Raw genomic sequence first — 19,897 nt, forward strand, 5'->3', positions numbered from 1 at the left:
AATATACTGTTACATTTAGAATAAAACTTTTTTTATTCTGTTTGTTTGTTTGTCATAAAGTTGTTTATGCATATTACAGTAATGTATTTCAAATAATGAATGGGACATGTCAGCTAATTTTGTAATGCAAAATAAAGACACTTGCCATTAGGTAAATATTTTTAATTCAACAGACAATTTCAAAAAAGTCCTGGCATAAGGTTTTGGTTGTCATACTGTAGTAGTTACTCTTTTTGGTCATCAATGACGGAAACCACAGTTTTACCACGAGCATGACCCTGCTCTACTTTCTGAAAGACTTGGGGCACTTGAGCAAATGAGAACACTTTCTCCACCACAGGACGGACCTACAACAACAAAACCGAGAACACAAATATTAGAACTGAAATGCGACGTCCTGGGAGGACTTGAATAATGCCTGCAGTTTAACGTGATGACTCATTGGTATGGTAATCTCATCCAAATGGGTATCCACTTTTAATATGCGCATACAATGCATTCGGTTGTGCAGAAGTGGGTGGCGGGTGTATAGTAGGTTAGCTGTGGGTGTGGTGTTGTGGTTAAAACTCTGAGCTGGTAAACAAGACGATGCTGGTTTGACCCACACAAGAATCAAGTTATGCTTTGACTGTATCTGTAATGAGTTCATGTTACCTTCATGGTAAATGTACCGTTTACAGTGTCTTGAGGAAACATGTAATCTGAACTCCTTATCAAATGTCAGCTGATTATGATTTTAATATCTACAATCTGAAGTGATAGTAGCACTAATACGAATATAAATGAATACATTAGACTTCCAATAGGGTTAACTGAAGTCTGGCCAAACATTGTCATAAAATATGAAACATTTTATTATCATTGTATAATCGTGAATATCTTCTCAAAACAAATGGAAACACACTCAAAGCTGGTTAGCAAACACACAGGACATGCAGGCTTAAGAGCACATGCTTTAAAGGAAACCGGATAAGTTACATTTCCTGCCTGCTGCACTGCTGTACTGTTTCACTATGTTATTTTTGAACTGTGAATATATGTAAATGTCAAAACTTTTTCTGCTTACCATTATATAAAAGCTCCCTTACGTGCTGTTTAACATTGAAGTATAAAGGATATATTCAAATCAAATATTGACTTTTAACTTTCATATGGTTTCTTGCTTTTCTGAAATATCTGATATTAATTCACAAATCACATAGATCACACTCTTTCAATGACGTGTTTATCTTGTGTATCTGTCTGTTATCTGCAACATCTGATGGCTATCATAAGGTTAGCAACTCTTCATACTGTTGTTCCCACCATGAAGCAGACAAGTTGTCATAACACAAGTTCATAATAACTGTTCTGTCTCGTTTCTGCATTCTAAGAAACAGCACAAGACACAGAGCCACAAGTAAATGTGCAAATGTGATCACAGATGTATTGCTGGTAAAGATAAGATGTCATTGTGTTTTGATAAGGAATCACTGTTGGTGCGAACAACCCAAAGTGCCAAAACTGAGAATCATGTATAGCAGCTGACAGTTAAGAGAACTAATTAAAAAGGCAGGAAGAGAAAGTCTCTCTCACACACATCAGACACACTCAGGCTGCTGTACCTTTCCAGCATCAACCATTTCGCTAATCTCATCCAGCGTAGGGCCACTTGGAGCAAAAAAACCCCAGCGGTAGTGCACTCCTTTCCTGAGGTGCTGAGAGAGAGAGAGAGAGAGAGAGAGTTAGTACTGAACAACCTTCTACCTCCACAAAAGAGTGAAACGTGTCAGGCGATCAGGTTTAGGTTCCCGACCCTTCTTGATTTCATTTCTTTCGTTCTACCTTCATCCATTCAGGATCAGTATATACATTCAATAAATCATTTATTCTGTCCCTATTTGCCACAGGACAGGGTGGTGTAAAGCAATGAAAAAGGTGGGTCATGGCTATGAAAAGAAAGTGTGTTTGATCATGAAATGTTCAGCCATTTACTGGGTCATCAGTAGCTGCAGTGAGATCACTGCTCATGACTTTATGTGAAATTGTGTCCCATGAGTGTAAATGAACATGTGTTCAAATGGCACCTGGGACTTATAATCTAATTCAAATGTGGAAAGTTTCAGGATTTTGCTAGATATTGAACAAAATAGAAGAATTTACATCATAAATACATATGCAAAACTTAAATGTTTGTACTGTACTAGGCTACTATGAATACAAGGCATTTGCGTGTTGATTTAATGTCAGAAAAAAGGGACCAGTGTGGATTTCCTGCAAAAACTCCAACAACTGCCAAGAAGAGTGCTCTGAGAAACCACAAAAAAACGAAACAAAAAAAATCTACAAAGAGGGGTTAGTAAGTTTAGGACCAGTACTACAGATTTTTTGAAAGAATACTTTTATTCAGCAGGGGTACATTAAATTGATCGAAAGAAACAGTAAAGACATTTACAAGAAATAAATATTTTTAACCAAATGCTGTTCTTTTTAGCTTTCTATTCATCAAAAAATCCTTTACAAATTGTCACAGTTTCCAGAAAAATATTAAGCAGCACAACTGTTTTCAACAGTGATAATTATAAGAAATGTTTCTTGAGCATATTACAATCATTTCTGAAGGCTCATGTAACACTAACAACTGGAGTCATGGCTGCTGAAATTTCAGATTACACTTTAAAATATTTTTAAATAGAAATTTGTAATAATATTTCATAGTATTACTGTACTTTTGATCAATTACATGCAGCCTTGCTGAACATAAAACACTTATTTCAAAAACATTTAAAAATCCCCAAACTTTTGACCAGTATTGTATATATAAACTCAGTGGCATCTCCATTTACAACCACTTCTCGGGTCTGGCTTCTGATAGTCAGACAGTACAGAAAAATCTGGTTTGTAGGGTGAGAGGAACTCCACTTACTTTCATTTATTATTTTTAAGATATTTTTGAATCACACTTAAGTGATTCATACATGCTGCTAATTCACCCACACATACGTCATGGTTATAAACACATAAACCATTCAATAAGAGGGGTTTCAGCCTCTGTGGCAGAAGAAACTCACTTTTTCTTCCTCAGCACATGGAAGGGAAGTCCCTACCTTTAGCACTTTGCATCCTATGGTGACTCCAGACTGCATCATACCGTCTGCGAGGCCCAGTCGGTCTGTGTTATGCAGGAACGGTGTTACCAGAGTAACGTATTTAGCTCCATTCCAGGGTTTCAGAAGATCTAGTGCCCATTTCTCAGTTTCACCCCCAATATTGTCTAAAATCAAATCAAACCTGAGAGAGAGAGAGAAATAAACTCAATGTCAATCACAAGTTCAACAAAAAAGTCACAAACTGGTCGCCCAAAACTAACTTTTGTAATGTCTGTAGTTGTTTTTCGACTGGTCCAGCAGTGTAGTCCACGACATCATCAGCACCCAGATCTCTCACCAGACGCTCGGCATTCTGGGAACATGTTACAGTCACATGGGCACCCCAGGCCTTTACCATCTGCAGAGAAGCAAAAACTTAATAAACATGTCACGTACACACAGATGATTACGTGTTTTATTACTCATTAAGGAGATGAAATACAAGAGATAATTTGTAATGTGACTCCAACGTTTTTGTAAAATGATTACGCAAAATGGAAAAGGCAAACCTTTATCATTATTATCACCTGTATAGCTAAGGTTCCCACTCCTCCTGATCCTCCCAGTATAAGAACGCTGCATAAGGACAGGATAGATCTATTACAGTCAGTCTTAATTAACTCCACATCTATGATGACTCATCTAAACCACTAAAAATAAAGTAAGAATGATTTAAAATCATCCTTGTTGTGTTCAAGTGTTGCTGAGATCACTATGTAGCAAGCAAAGCGGAACTTCCTGCATATAATTGTACAACTGTCTTTAAATAAGAAGAATCTGCCACACAAAGTAGCACATTTGTAAAATTAATGCTTCAATCTGGTAGTTAATGTGATTTTGTAATTATTTTGAGATTTCTAATCTAATTTTGGTACATGCTAATTCAGTTAATACTACAAAGACATAATTAACGGAATCAGTTAGAGGCTGGAGATAAAACAAGAGACAGAAAAAGAATAACTAAAAAGCAGAGAGGAACAACAAGTATTTTTAGTCTATAGGGGTCATAACTTAGATATATGTTAAGTCATTTTTCTACTTATTTTCCTCTGTTCCTTAGGATTAAATTGATTGCATTTCAAATATTTAAGCATTTTGAACATGTCATTTCCCACATTTTACTCTAATTCATTCTTCTATACAGTATCTCACAGAAGTGAGTACATCCCTCACATTTTTGTAAATATTTTATTATATCTTTTCATGTTACAACACTGAAGAAATGACACTTTGTTACAATGTAAAACTCCCCATTCACACCCGAGACCTTGTAACCCTAATGAGTCACATGACACCGGGCAGAGAAAATGGCTAATTGGGCCCAATTTGGACATTTTCACTTAGGGGTGTACTCACTTTTGTGGCCAGCGGTTTAGACATTAATAGCTGTGTGTTGAGTTATTTTGAGGGGACAGCAAATTTACACTGTTATACAAGCTGTACACTCACTACTTTACATTGTAGCAAAGTGTCATTTCTTCAGTGTTGTCACATGAAAAGATATAATAAAATATTTACAAAAATGTGAGGGGTGTACTCACTTCTGTGAGATACTGTATGTATGTATATATATACAGTATATACAAACCCGATTCCAAAAAAGTTGGGACACTGTACAAATTGTGAATAAAAACAGAATGCAATGATGTGGAAGTTTCAAATTTCAATATTTTATTCAGAATACAACATAGATGACATATCAAATGTTTAAACTGAGAAAATGTATATAAGTTGCAAATTGGTCCTCCAGCTGTTCCTTATATGTACATTTAACTTTTCTGGCCTCTTATTGCTACCTGTCCCAACTTTTTTGGAATGTGTAGCTCTCATGAAATCCAAAATGAGCCAATATTTGGCATGACATTTCAAAATGTCTCACTTTCAACATTTGATATGTTATCTATATTCTATTGTGAATAAAATATAAGTTTATGAGATTTGTATTTCCATTCCTTTTTTACTCACAATTTGTACAGTGTCCCAACTTTTTTGGAATTGGGTTTGTATATATATATATATATAATTTGATTCCATGCAATATGACCCCTTTAAGTGGATGATCTGGAGGACTCAACAGAAACAACAGACAATGTGAGTCAATGACTGAAAAACTTGCAGACTAGTACTTGCCGTTTCTTAGAACCGTTGTCTTTATTCAGACCACCAGTATTGACGATGACAGACCAGGCTGTTGCTGCCACATACGGGATGGATGCTGCTTCAACATGCCTCAGTGATTTGGGCTTATGTGACACCTGAATCACAGACATGAACTTTAAACTTCTATACATAGAGATTGCTTTATGGACAACTGTTGTATCGTGCTCTTAATCTATATATGTGAATGATCCATGTGTTAAATGTTTTTATCATATAAAACATGAGTCCGAATATTACCTCATTGGCACTGAGAACTACAAACTCTGCCAGGCTGCCCTGCTTCCATGGAGGGATAGCGGCCCACACCTGACAGAGAAAAACAAGCAGACACTGGCCTCAATAACTGACATTATATAGATACAGTTACAATTATATATGATATAATATCTGAATAGGGCACCTGATCTCCTGGTTTAAAGTAGTTCACATCTAGCCCACATTCCATGATCTCTCCGGATACATCACGCCCCAGGATTAGAGGAAACTCACTGCCTGACTGGTTCATGTTCAGTGGGTCACGTTTCATGGCCATAGTAGCTGCTCCATAACCACCTACAAGAAACATCAAAGTTTTTATTAAGTGTACTATAAACGCTTACCAAAAATGTTGTAATATATTTACTGTACATTTTAAAATAAAATACATGCTCTTCTTTAAGCATGTATGGCGTTAGGTCTCAACATGCCTTGTGACTCATTCTTACACAATAACACAATAAAGTGGTTTGTTTTTACATTACTTTGCATATAAGCAAACTGGTGCAAAGGTGAGGATAAATTCACTCTGTACATTTAAGGCTGTTTCGAAGATTTAGATTATTGGTAAAGATTCTTAATATTTGATTTTTTTTTTTAAATAACTTCACCTTTTAAAAATCTTGCACATGTCCTCTTAAACTACATCTTAACATTTAGAAAATCTGTGCATCTACAGTTTTACCATTTCTCAAGTAGTGCTTGATTGTGCAAAACTCGTCAACAAGCTTGTTGCTCTGCAGATGCTGGTGTTCTTAATGGTTGCTAGGGCATTGCTAAGGTGTTCAGGAACATGCAAAAGTTTATTATTGAGGTTTAGGGACTTCAGGAAAACTTGGTCTTGGTTGGTCTATTGAACCTATATAAAGAACACCTGTAACATGACTGTAGCATGGTGGTTTTTAGCAAGCACAACTAATGACAGCTCATAATGACTAGGCAACAACTCACAATTATGACTGACATAGTTCAAACATTTTCTTTGAAATATGGTCATGCCACTCATTGTCATAAGAAACTTTTCTGAACCATGCAAGATTCATACATTCCTTTTTAAATGCCACAAAAAGAAATTGTACAAATATACGGTGATATCACCCCCACATACCCCTCATACTGATGTCGATGGGGTTTAAACCCGCAGCGTGCACCTTCACGATCACTTCATTGGGATAGTGGATGATCGGAAGCGCTGCGTTCTTGGTGAATCTCAGCACCTCGTTTTTCCCGTATTTGTCGATGACCCATGCGGGCATAACACTCCTGCGGGAGGCTGAGAAACTCAAGCTCCTATACTGACCCTTCAGCGAACACACCAACCACCGTCTACACATGAGCATGATTGAGCAGTCTAAAACAATCCAAAGCTCTCCTCCTATAACTGCTTTATAACACTCTCAAGTTCAGCGAAAACGCATCTCGTGTCCTCCTGCAAAGTCAAAACAAACCGGTGAACTTTCACACGACAGAATGAACCAATCATATGCAGCAGCGCCCTTCGATTGACCAATCAGAAAGCAGAGATGATGGGACGTCAGCGAGGTCAACGGGAAGTGTCATGTCAGCCTCCAGTGCGGCGTCTCGTTCGGCGGCAGCGATGCTCGGCCTGTCCATTAGAGAGGTCTGTCTTCATTTTAACCTTAATTAACTAAACAGCTTACTCATAACCAAAAATTTTACTTTATAAACATTCGCCCTACTGTTTTGTCACTCTGTTACATACTGTTAAAAAAACTTCCGACAAGGCTGGGAGACCAGTAAGGCCAGTCTAAAAGTTTAAGCTGTTTTTGTAATGATATTTTTTTATTTTAGATTAATATGTACAAATGGCTTTTATATATCTACCTACTAAAACTACAAAACACTGTAAATGTTTAAAAAAGTCAAATGCGCTCTGCCTACTGCAGGTGTCCCAGGCACTGAGGGATGGGAGGGTGTCTGCCACTGAGCTCTGCAGAAAATGCATCAACCAAATACAAAGGACACGTTACCTGAATGCATTTATCACCATTACAGAGGAGACAGCTATGGAGCAAGCACAGAGAACAGACAACAGGCTCCGCACAGGTGTGTGTGTGTGTGTGTGTGTGTGTGTGTGTGTGTGTCACATAATGTATATAAACCTTTTATGGCTGAATAATAATTTTCATGTGCTCTATGTATTGTCTTGTAAGGTAAACCTCTTGGTCCCCTGGACGGCATTCCTTTCTCAGTGAAAGACAACTTCTGCACGGAAAACATTGAGACTACCTGTGCTTCAAGCATGCTTAAAGGTCAGCTAAAGTGCATTAACGCAAGACTGAAGCATAGAAAAATGTACGTTTCACGGATGATTTGTGAATATCATATTTTGTCTGTTTGGATTTGTAGATTATGTTCCTCCATTCAATGCTACAGTTGTGCAGAAGCTGTTGGATCAAGGAGCAGTTCTTGTTGGAAAAACTAATTTGGATGAGTTTGCAATGGGGTAAGACTCACACACATGCTTTTTAAAAGTTTGGGGTTAGTAAAAGTAGTTAATGCTTTTATTCAGCAAGGATGATCAAAAGTGGCTGTAAAGGAATTTATAATGTTTAAAACATATATATTACAAATAAATGCTGTTCTTTGAACGTTCACTATTCATCAAAGACCCCTGAAAAAAGTATCACAGTTTCCACAAAATATTACACAGAACAACTGATAATATTAGGAAATGTTTCACCAAATCAGCATATTAGAATGATTTCTGAAAAATCATGTAATATTGAAGACTGGAGTAATGGCTGCAGAAAATTCAGCTTTGCCATGAATGCAAATGAATACATTACATTTTTAAAATATATTCAATTTGGAAGCGTTACTGTATTTTTGATCAAATAAATGCAGCATTGGTGAGCATAAGATATTTCTTTAAAAAAGATTAAAAATCTTACCAACCCCAAACATTTGAACTGTAGTGTGCATAATTTGTAAAGACCAATAGATTAGGTATGGTGCACATCTGAGTGACTCTGTCTTTCTTAAGAGCTGGAAGTACAGATGGGGCGTTTGGTCCAGTTCGTAACCCATGGAGCTACACAAGCTCATACCGTGAGCAGAGCACAGAAGATCCAGATTCTGACTGGGCAATCACAGGAGGAAGTTCAGGAGGTAGTGCTGCAGCAGTGGCGTCTCTCAGCAGCTTCCTGTAAGTGTAAAACTCTCTATAAAGTCATGCAAGCTACATTTAATAGTCAATATAGCTTGAACATTTGCTTCAATACAAGCATGTTCATAAAGCTTAGTTCATATATGTGAAGGAAAGGAATAGTTCTCTGTATATCTGAAATAATATATCATATAATTCAAGATGTAGACATACAATAACACATTTCTAATTTTGCTCTGTATGACATTTTTTTGGTGGCTAATTGAGCAAAATGTAATTATTTACTAATGTAGTACTTTGCAATTGATTAATAGGTGTTCGTGTACACACTGTGAGTTATGCATGTAAAAAAACACATTATTATGTGAGGCTTCAGATAATAATATTTGTATATGTTATATATCTAATCTGCTCCAGGTGTCTTTTCTCTTAGAGCCTTGGGATCTGATACAGGAGGCTCTACACGAAACCCTGGTTCTCTCTGTGGGGTCGTGGCTCTGAAACCCACTTATGGCCTGCTCTCTCGTCACGGACTCATCCCTCTGGTCAACTCAATGGATGTGCCAGGAATCATGACCAGGAGTGTCCATGATGCTGCCACTGTCTTGAGTATGCGATCAGTTTGAGTGTGAGATTAACATATGAGGGTCACTGATTTAAATCTGTACTTTGTTTTTGATTGATCCTGTTTTTCAGGGATTCTGCAGGGCCGAGATGAGAGAGACTCAACAACTGTCCAGGCACCCAGTACCCCACCCAGCCTTCCTGAACACTTTGACATTAGAGACATATGTGTCGGCATACCAAAGGTACAGCTGCATTCAGACCATCCACTGGGTGACAGCAGCTCAGTGTGGTTAACAGCAGAAGGGTCTAGGCTGGTAACGCAAACAAGAATTGTTTTTACAAATGATTTTACCATATGTACAAAATTGTGTATTGTGTATAAGTGAAAATCCATTTTAGGTTCATATAAAAATATAACAATTATTGAAATGAAATATTGACCTAAATTGCATCTATTATTTAATTAATAAATATTCATATTTATGATTATATTGATTATTTTTTAAATAAGTGTTTAAATATATTTTGCATGAAGAAAGTTAAGCCTGTTTTATTATGCCTTAGTAGCATGTTATAATTTGAAAGCTTATCATTCTTGTTTCTATAATGTGAAAAAATGCTTAAATTACATCTTGAAAAAAGTTAATCTTACGTATATATCATGGTAATAATTATTTCACTTAAATTTAATTAATGCTGCTTCATATTTAAAACAAATCATTGAATGCAGGCAGGATTACTATAATATTATAATGGAATTGACATTACTGTATACTGTTTTTTTATTTCTTTTTATAGAAAGGAGAATTTAGGCCACAATAATGTGACGACAAAATAATAATGTCATAAAAATAGACTTATTTTTTTCAGATTTTTTGGTGGAATGTGACCCATACATTTCATTTGCTTTGTTTCCATCCAACTATTTTTATGCACATTTTGAAATATTGCATTAAAAAACACCAAGATGCGCATAAATTCTAAAAATGCACATAAAAAACGTATGCGCACATTTGAGTAGAAAAATGCGCATAAACTATGATGGAAACACATTTACCGATATCATATATTATGGCGTTATTTTAATGACATATATATGAAAATGATTATATTCAGTGGCTTCTCCTAGTTTTCTTAGTGATATTTAGTGCCAGTTTACCAGGAAGTGACAGCTGGGGCGGAGCCAGGGGGTGGCCGTGGCCATCACTGACGAAAGCTTGGCCACCCCACTCAAAACTGCAAGAAATTGCATTTATTATGTGGAACCGCCGTATCTCTTTATAACCACATCAAACCACATCACCTCAGCGTCAGGCGCGAGTCAAACGAGTGCGGAAAAGCTACAGCAGCCAAATGAGCTTCAGTAGAACAACTGTGACCTGCGGCCTGATGAGATGTTGTTAGACTATATGTCAGTAAAACACACTTTCCTGTCTAATCAGCCGTTTTACTGTGCTCACGGCGCACTCTTCAACAGTACGCAAATATGTGGCGCACGCTCTATATCACTTCATCATAAATAACCTGCACAAGAAACTATGAGCATACATACCTAACGTTAGTTCTGTCGTCTGTGTCATGAAATTACCAAAAAAGTCGATTAAAGCTGCAAACTGCATGTATACGCAGCACACAAGAATGTCTCTCAAATGCATGTACTAAAATATATTCTGCAATTCGAGATCACAATATAAGGCACAAGCGGATATGTATTTTTTTATTTGTAATTTAATGCACAAATAAATGTGAGCACAGTGCACTTATACTAGAAAATATGCGAAAATGAAACCATTTAAATGCATAAAATAACTCATTTTATTATTTATGTCTACTGTTGACTTCCTGCCTTTTTCACATTTTTATCACTATCTCATGTCTCATCCACGAGTATGCAATGTTGGAGAGCAAGCATTTGGGAGTTTTGAGAAGCTGAATGAGCAATAAAGCTATAGTGAGCCCCTTTATTAAAATACCTGGTGGTGAGGAATAATACAAAAATTGTCATATTCACTTCTAATTCACAAATATCTCAATTACAGTTAAGTAGAAATTAATTGTACTCAGTTGTGTTTTAGGCACTAAAACAATCCAGTACATTATAGCCAAACACATTTTTATATTGAAATAATGAAGATTTCTGTGCCACCCCAGACTGGTTGCTGGCCCCTCCTTGGCCACCCCTATGAAAACATCCTGGCTCCACCACTTAGTGACCATTTTGCTCTCTTTGACTCATTGGATGGGAACGGTGCTTTAATCGCAAATGTTTATGCGATATTCCAGTTTTGTGCATAAGTTTAATTTGAATCTTTGTATGGAAACATAGCTATTGTACAATGAACCTATGTTTGCATGATATTGTAATAGAGTTTCTATGATTTTAGGAATATCACGCCCCAGGCCTGTCTAAGGACACTCTGGCCCAGTGGAGTCGAGTCGCAGACATGTTTGAGCAGGCAGGGGCGCGGGTACAAGAAGTATCTCTGCCACACACACAGCACTCCATCGTCTGTTACCACGTCCTGTGTTGCTGTGAGGTTGCATCCAACATGGCACGTTTCGATGGGCTTGAATATGGTGTGTAAAGCTTAAACATGTCTAAAACTGTCACATAACCCATGATGCACATACATGCAAACACGATGGATTTAAAATGTAGGTGTTATTTTAAAGCTACAACTACAAACTAAAATTTTAACATATCCATTTGAGTTTTGAACAGTGCTGTGTTTCTGAAAAAGTCTTTTTCTTCTCCTCAGGCCATTGTAGTAAAGTCGACAGCTCCACAGATGCCATGTACGCCACCACACGACATGAAGGCTTCAACAGTGTGGTTCGCCGAAGAATCCTCTCGGGAAACTACTTCCTTCTGAAATCGTGAGAGCCTCAAAAAGAGAACCACTATTGTCTCAGATCCATTTTAGATGTGTACTCTCTCACCTCTCTCGCATCTTTAAAGATGTGCAAAATGTGGTAAACTGTGTTGTAGTAGCTTGACCACTTCTCGAAAAACAAAACTTCCTGTTTACTACTGCATTGGTACCACATTATTTTTTATAGTTAGACAACTTCAAAAGTTTGGGGTCAGTAAGATTTGATGGTAACACTTTACAATAAGCTTCCATTTGTTAACCTTGGCTAACTATATTAGTTAATATGAACTAACAATTAAAAGTACTTCTGAAGCATTTATTAATCTTAATAATATTATTATGAGCATACTAATACATTATTAAAATCAAAAGTTGTATCTGTTAAATATTATTTAATGGACCTCAGCTAACATTTGCATTTTTATTAACTAACATTAATAAATACTATTGCAAATGTATTGCTTATTGATAGTTGATGTTAGATAATGCATTAACTAACGTTAACTAATAGGACCTTATTGTAAAGTGTAACCAGTTATTATTATTTATGTATTAATTTTTTTAAATAAATGAATACATTTATTCAGCAAGGATGCATTACATTGATGAACTAAAGTAACAGTGAAGACTGGAGTAATGGCTGCTGAATATTCATCTTTGCCATAACAGGAGTAAACTGAATTTTATAATATATTAAAATACAAAACGGTTATTTTAAATGTTTTTTTTTACTGTATTTTTGTCCAGATAAATGCAGATATGGTGAGAATAAGAGACTTTTTTCAAAAGCATAAAAAACTAACCAACAACGGTAGCACATAAGTTATCAATTTGAGCCTTAGATACCCGAAGAAGTTATTGTAACATGTGACATGCACTTTCTTCAAGTATTTTGGGTAAAGATATTGTCTGCCAAAAAGAAATGTCAATCACTTACACAGCGATTTCAGTATGCCGAAGTTTGAAGCCAATGCTGTGAGGTTGCACTATATTTTATTTTACTTTACCTTATTTTATTTTTTTAATAAAAACAAGTAGCACCAAAATTTCAAGATTTTACCACAATATCTTCGTTATTTTCAGTTTTCAAAGATTTTGGTGTTTTTATGCAGCTGTGTCTTGGTTTTACTCTCATAGAGGTGCTACAGATATCAGCTTTTTAAATCTACACATTTCCCTTCCTTTCTTCTCAGGAACTACGAGCGTTACTTTGTGAAAGCTCAACAAATGCGGCGTCTTATCGCTGAAGATTTTAAAAATGTGTTCCGCTCTGGCATAGATGTTCTCCTGACACCCACAACGCTGAGCGATGCAGCACACTACTCTGACTTCATACAGGAAGACAACCGAACGCGCAGTGCTCAGGAGGATGTCTTCACCCAACCTGTCAACATGGCAGGTATGCACAGGAAGTGGATTTGAGAGAGAAATGACTCCGCTTAATTCCAAGAAGGTTCCAGAGTTGCATCCTTTGCATGTCCTTGAGGGCTTATCTGGTTTATCTATGCAAATGTGATTTGTATCACCTGATTTGACAGGCCAATTTACCTTACTGAAGTCAGTCAGGGAGTTTTGCGTGGCAACAACAACCAAGAAGGGCATGTGGCCTCCAGCTACATGTGACCTTTTGAGTACAGCAGGTTTTTTCCCTAAAGCGGCGTAAACAAATTTACAATTGAGCTTTAATGGATCAATGAACCAACCAACAAAACCAAAGTTCATTCATCTTTTTCTGATCTTTTCTAAGCCAAAATAAATCCTGTATATGTGTATTCGGTATATTTACAGTACATGATCTTCACTCTTTTTCCGCCACAGGTTTGCCTGCTGTCACGGTACCAACAGCCCTCTCACACCGAGGTCTTCCCATCGGCCTGCAGCTGATTGGTCAGACACTACAGGACTGGAAGTTGTTGACAGTAGCCCAATGGATGGAACAAAAAGTAAACTTTCCAATTATCCATTTGCATGGAGAATCAAATGAGAAAGAGTTGAACCGATCAGTCAGAGAATGGACACATACAATAGGATCATAACCAAAATGAAATGACTGAACGGGTAGAGTTCAGAGGAAATGAAACCTGTGAGGGTTAAATTTGGTGTGTAGGTGCATAAGAAGTGAGAGTGTGAATGCTGTATGAGCGCACACTGGATCTATATGAGACTGTCTCTATTTTGGACTGTGGTCCATTTTGTCAGAATACAATTTATATTTATTCTGCAGCATTAGTGTAAATGGAGTTAAACTGACTAGTAATAATTTTTTTTTTTTTAAATGCAAGTAACAGCAATTTTATTTGTAAACATTGTGAAGACAATAAAGCGTAGACGGTAACTGGCAATTCAGATTTTAATAAATCAAGTATATATAATTATTTTTAAAAAATTAAATATGGCATTGTGTTATAAACTGTGATCTTAAAAATGACCTCCTGTAAACCTTACACCATAGTTGAAGATATTGTAAAAGCATGAAAATAATTCAGGGAGGGAAGACTTGAGTGAAGGTAAAATAATCATTGTGTATACAGTCAGCTAACTTCTGAGAGAATGGTTGTCCTTTTCCAGACATTACTAAATCCACAGTTTGCACAACAACCAAAGCAGCAAACCGCATTTGTGGTACACAGTTTAACCATGCTCTGAAAGTGCACACATCCTGTTTCTAATGAGTGACAATAGCTTTTATACTGGAAATGAGCTTCAGTGTACAGAATGTGACGTTATTTCTAATTTCTTTTTATGGCTAAGGTTATTAACTGAATAAAGAGAGCTGGTGTCTTTCCATCAAAAGTCAGGTTGCGATTCATAAGATTTTGCTTCTTTGTGATGGCAAATCTGAATTTTCTGCATAATTACTCCAGTCATCAGTGTCACGTAATCATTCATAAATCATTCTAATATCAAAGTTAAAAATAGTTGTGTTGCTTAATATTTTGTTTATCTGCCATTTCTGGCTGCTGCCTCTTGTGAAGTAGCTCTTCAAACTGTCAAAACTGTTCTCATCGGCCTAGAGAGAGAAAGATAGAGTTGCTAATGAAATCACAGTCACACACAGACTTCTCCACACAGTCTGAAAACACCTGGCCACAACACCCTGGTCCAAGAATGTACAGTACTTCAGTCACAAGTCCTGGAAGGCTTCTCATTCACTCAGTAGCACAGCAGAAAGCTGATCTAATTTAATCAGTGAAGCAGTGCACTCATTTCCACCTCCACAGAATGTGCTGGCCATATGTGGCCCCTCAAATGTACACTATATATTATATGTACACTAAATGTAACTATATATTTTCTGTTTATTTAAATGGGAAATAGAGGAAACCAAATGATCTTCTGAACAGAGATTAATGGCATAACGTGTGCACGTTATGGGCACATTTTGACAAAATTTTGCGGGCAAAAAAGTCCATTGTCTATTGTTAAAAGTGTAGTGATGTATGGAGCACAGCACAAATATTCATCAATTCACAGAAAAAACAAAACAGGTTTCACAAAAGACAAGGGCTTCAAATAAATACATACATAATCTTAATAAAGAATAATTCAATGTATCTCTTAAGTTATCTTAAGATTCATCACAAAACTATTTACAAAGAATAACGGAGTGGGAGGGGTACGGCCATTTTTCACCTGAATGTGCGAGACTTCTGTTGTCAGCCACGTCCGTTTTGAGCTAAACTAAAAAAAAGATGTTATGCTGCTTTAAATCGCAAATGGTATTTGTTGTTATATTAATTTATTTTTAGAATCATGTAGCACAAACAGTTTTATAGTTTACTGAACTTTATATTCTAGTTATTTACCTGAATTGCAAATGTCACACATTAACAAGAAATAGCTTCCGCTTGAAAAATAAAGCTATTTAAGCCCAATGGCCTCACAGTACCTTAGAACTGTTATTTAAAACAAACAGTTTGCTGCTTTTTCACTTCTTTTCTCCAAGTGGCTCAAATTAGTAGCCTACCTAACTTTTAATAGGCCAAAACAAAAGCACATCCATCAGTGTCATCAAGTTGTAATATTTTTTGAAATTATAATTTCAGCAAGTTGTTCTGTTTTCTGTAGAACAGATTGTGATCTAATTATTTTTTAAGATTAATATGTCAGTAAGTGAAATGAAAAAAACCTGTTTGATTGAGAGGATAAGCTCCTCTCCAGTAAAGGTAGGCAACATTTATTTTCTCATGGATGAAATACAATAATTTCACTAGGAATCCATGTGACCGGAAGATTCACCCAAGAGTGAAAAGTTCTCCACACAGATTTTGGTTATGCTAATTTGACGTGCTGATCAGAAAGCAGCTCGATTTAAAGGAGACATATTATGCCCCTTTTTACAATATGTAATATAAGTCTCAGGTGTCCCCAGAATGTGTCTGTGAAGTTTCAGCTTAAAATACCCCACAGATCAATTATTATATCGGTTAAAAAAATGCCTATTTTGAGTGGAAGCAGAAACACGCTGTATTAGTGCATGTCTCTTTAAATGCAAATGAGCTGCTGCTGCTCCCCGCCCCCTTTTCCAGAAAAAAGTTGCGCCATTACAGCTGTACCTGCTAAAAACATCTCTTTTGGTTCTGATTATCATGTTTGTCGCGCTGAAATCAGGTGTTTTAAACCATATTAGTTTAAACTTCGGTTTTCTGAGTGCACACGGACAGAAAGTGGCTGTCACGGCATGTGAGTACTGAACTAAGTTCTCATTCACACACAAGTTTACATTAAAAACACACATGAGTTACAAAAACAGTCGGTTATGTCTGTGAAGGTAAACAGCTGGGAAATAAATCGCATCTTTATTTTAGATCTGTGTGGCAGCAGCAATATACATTAAATAAATCAATAAATCCACTGCTCGGTTGTCTCCTCTGAGGCTGGGAATCTAAATAGTGTTCTGTGCTCGTCTGTGCAGCCAATGACAGAACAGTTAGCATGTTTTGCTCAAACTTTCGCCATGGCATTACACCGCAAGCTAGTACACCGTTGTCGCTTGCAAAATCAAAATGATGGCACCTTGGGTATAAACTTACAGACTAAGGGGCGGTAATATTATAATGAGGTCCCTTTGCAACATCACTGGGGGAGCGAAATCAGACGCGCTCGTTTTCTCAGATGCTTGCAGAAAAAGGCTTCCCAAAACAAAGTGACTGGGTTAATCTTTTTCCCGTTTCCTTTGGTTGGTAGATGCACCGGGGACCTGATTATAGCACTTAAAACCTGAAAAAGTCAGATTTTCACGATATGTCACCTTTAAAAATGACCTCTGTGTGGCTAGTTCTTCATTGCTATGGTAATAACATTGACTCTTATCAGTACTAATGTTACTGCACCTAGCATGTCTACACCAGACACTTTCGTTGATAGTACGCAATGGCTATCTACACTAGACGCCTCACAGTGAATGTTCCAAAGCCATTTGTCTTGTTGTCAGAAGTAGCGCAAGCATGCAGTGTATTAAAAACAGAATAGGTGCGCTACACGGCACATCCAGACAACATCATTGATTATAATGGGTTCTATTTGTTTTTACAACTCGTGTCCCTTGCACACAAGAACAGTAACTATAACACTAACTATATTAGAGTTCAGACCAACGCACAGTAACATTCTGTTTATTCTAAGCGCATGCACAGTTAAGTCATCTGCCATTTTAAAAAAGTGATTGTGATTCCAATGATATAATTCCTCTGTGCCATTAATTTTACAGCTGTGCTATTCCAAATAATTAGAATGCGTATTAAACCTTTATTGGTATCATTATAGTTATCATCCTTGGTATGAATAGACCTTAACTGAGACGTTCTCAGAGAGGAGCTACAACTGATAAATACAAATAAGATACTTACAGTAGGGTGTTATGAGCCACTTCTGTGGGTTTTTGTATAGCCACACACCACCAGAGCGTTTAAAAGAACTTGGGTGCGGGTGGGTTGCCATTAAACCACAGATTAACCATGTGACTTTTCACTTCTTTGCAGAAAGTAGGTCACAAAGAAAGAGAAAGAGGCAATCTCTGTAAGAAAATAAATTATGGCTATCAATCTTATGGCCGATGGTCACCTGGGGCCCCATGAGGTGGTCTGTAATAAATGAGCAGAACTATTGACTTTTCAAGGCCCGTTTCGCCTTCACGTTTACACAACACAACAGACTGAAAGATAGCTTCAAAGATATAGAGGACGTGTTACAGACGCTCTCATTCATGTCTGTCTGGTAGAGAAGGTATAGATGCTGGTCTGTACTCTCAGCTCAGGGACAAAACACCCTTATTATTATTCTGGTTTATTCTCAAGAGCGTTTCAGACATGATGATCTGACTTAGATCAGATCATGTGAGGGCCCAAAAGATGAAACATGATCAGTGTCACGTTACCTGCTTTCGTTTAATAAATGAGAACTATTGACTTTTCAAGGCCCGTTTCGCCTTCACGTTTACACAACACAACAGACTGAAAGATAGCTCAAAGATATAGAGGACGTGTTACAGACGCTCTCATTCATGTCTGTCTGGTAGAGAAGGTATAGATGCTGGTCTGTACTCTCAGCTCAGGGACAAAACACCCTTATTATTATTCTGGTTTATTCTCAAGAGCGTTTCAGACATGATGATCTGACTTAGATCAGATCATGTGAGGGCCCAAAAGATGAAACATGATCAGTGTCACGTTACCTGCTTTCGTTATCAGACGAAGGAATATTGTGCATTTACTGTTGTATCTACCATTATTTTCTTCATAAAATGCATCCAAATATAAGCTGTGTCTCATTTAGAAGGCTGCGCCCTTCGGAGGTCGAATCCTCTGTAGGATGCATATACGAAGTGTCTTCAACCTAGAATTAAACGAGACGGCCTTCGTAGGACAGGCGGAAAAGGAAACAGGAAGTATCATGTAGCTATGCCAACACATTTAGCGCATGGTTGCGCTCTCACACTACTTAAATGAAGGAAAATTATTTCTAAATTTGGAATGTAATTTGAAGGGAAAAAAATGCTTTTACTTGTTTTATTTTGTTCAATGTTTGAGGAGCTGCAGCGTATGTACAGCAGACATCTGTTAGAGAAAAAAAGGAGGAGGATATTAAAAACAAAGGTTATCCGTTTTTACCGAGGCGATTTAAGGTAAGTTGTAAACACCACATCTGCGCTTGTGTGTACGTTACATCTGCCGGCGCCGGCATTTTTCAAACTAACAACGGATGTTTACAGCGACGCTAAGAATTGTGGGTTATCTGTAGCAGCGAAGGATACACCTCATGCATCCTCCGAATCCCTGTGAAAGAAGGTCGCATTCGGAGTGGCCTACTTGCTTTTCTGAAATGAGACAGCCTCGATGACGTATGCAGCCTTCAAATGCGACCGCTATAGAATCTAGAAGTGTTGTTTTACTATTATTAAGTTGGCTTGAAAAAGCCAACTTACGGAAATCCTATTTAAACTTCTTCTTCTTCTTCTGAGACCACATTTTAAAACGTATCTCCTCCTAGACTTTTAAAGCTACAACCACCAAACTCGGGTCAGACCTTCAGACTGGTCTGACTCGGGTTGCTATACCTTTTCTAACTGATCCGGTTTTTGTTAACCAGACTATCAAAGCCACCTAAAATCCCATAGATGTTAATTGAAACTTTTATACAATAAGACGTATGGTGTATTTAAGCGGTCTATTGCTATAGCAAAGCTTAACAACTCCCTACTGAAAAAAACAGCTAAAACCAGCCTAAGCTGATTGACTGCTTTGGCTGGTCTCCCAAGCTGGTTTTAAAGTGGTTTTGGCCACTTT

At 37.1% G+C, this 19,897-nt stretch overlaps 2 protein-coding genes across 2 annotated transcripts; one reads left to right on the forward strand and one right to left on the reverse strand.

Moving 5' to 3' along the window:
• Positions 1 to 147: 147 nt before the first annotated feature.
• rtn4ip1 (reticulon 4 interacting protein 1) lies at positions 148 to 6,997 on the reverse strand. Its single transcript, XM_016269892.1, has 9 exons — positions 6,652 to 6,997; positions 5,689 to 5,840; positions 5,526 to 5,594; positions 5,259 to 5,383; positions 3,656 to 3,704; positions 3,350 to 3,486; positions 3,087 to 3,270; positions 1,605 to 1,697; positions 148 to 347 (listed from the first exon to the last, which is right to left on the reverse strand). The coding sequence occupies exons 1-9, from the start codon at positions 6,881 to 6,883 to the stop codon at positions 225 to 227; spliced, it is 1,164 nt and encodes a 387-aa protein (XP_016125378.1). The 5' UTR covers positions 6,884 to 6,997; the 3' UTR covers positions 148 to 224.
• Positions 6,998 to 7,082: 85 nt separating this feature from the next.
• qrsl1 (glutaminyl-tRNA amidotransferase subunit QRSL1) lies at positions 7,083 to 14,986 on the forward strand. The gene is made up of 11 exons (XM_016269891.1): positions 7,083 to 7,164; positions 7,451 to 7,610; positions 7,718 to 7,816; positions 7,914 to 8,010; positions 8,551 to 8,712; positions 9,107 to 9,282; positions 9,370 to 9,482; positions 11,625 to 11,817; positions 12,000 to 12,117; positions 13,307 to 13,512; positions 13,932 to 14,986. Exons 1-11 carry the CDS (start codon positions 7,102 to 7,104, stop codon positions 14,147 to 14,149), a joined length of 1,605 nt encoding a protein of 534 aa, XP_016125377.1. The 5' UTR covers positions 7,083 to 7,101; the 3' UTR covers positions 14,150 to 14,986.
• The last annotated feature ends 4,911 nt before the right edge of the window (positions 14,987 to 19,897 follow it).

The sequence above is a fragment of the Sinocyclocheilus grahami genome, unplaced genomic scaffold (assembly GCF_001515645.1).
Source record: "Sinocyclocheilus grahami isolate Dianchi unplaced genomic scaffold, SAMN03320097.WGS_v1.1 scaffold54.1, whole genome shotgun sequence".
Lineage (NCBI taxonomy): Eukaryota > Metazoa > Chordata > Actinopteri > Cypriniformes > Cyprinidae > Sinocyclocheilus > Sinocyclocheilus grahami.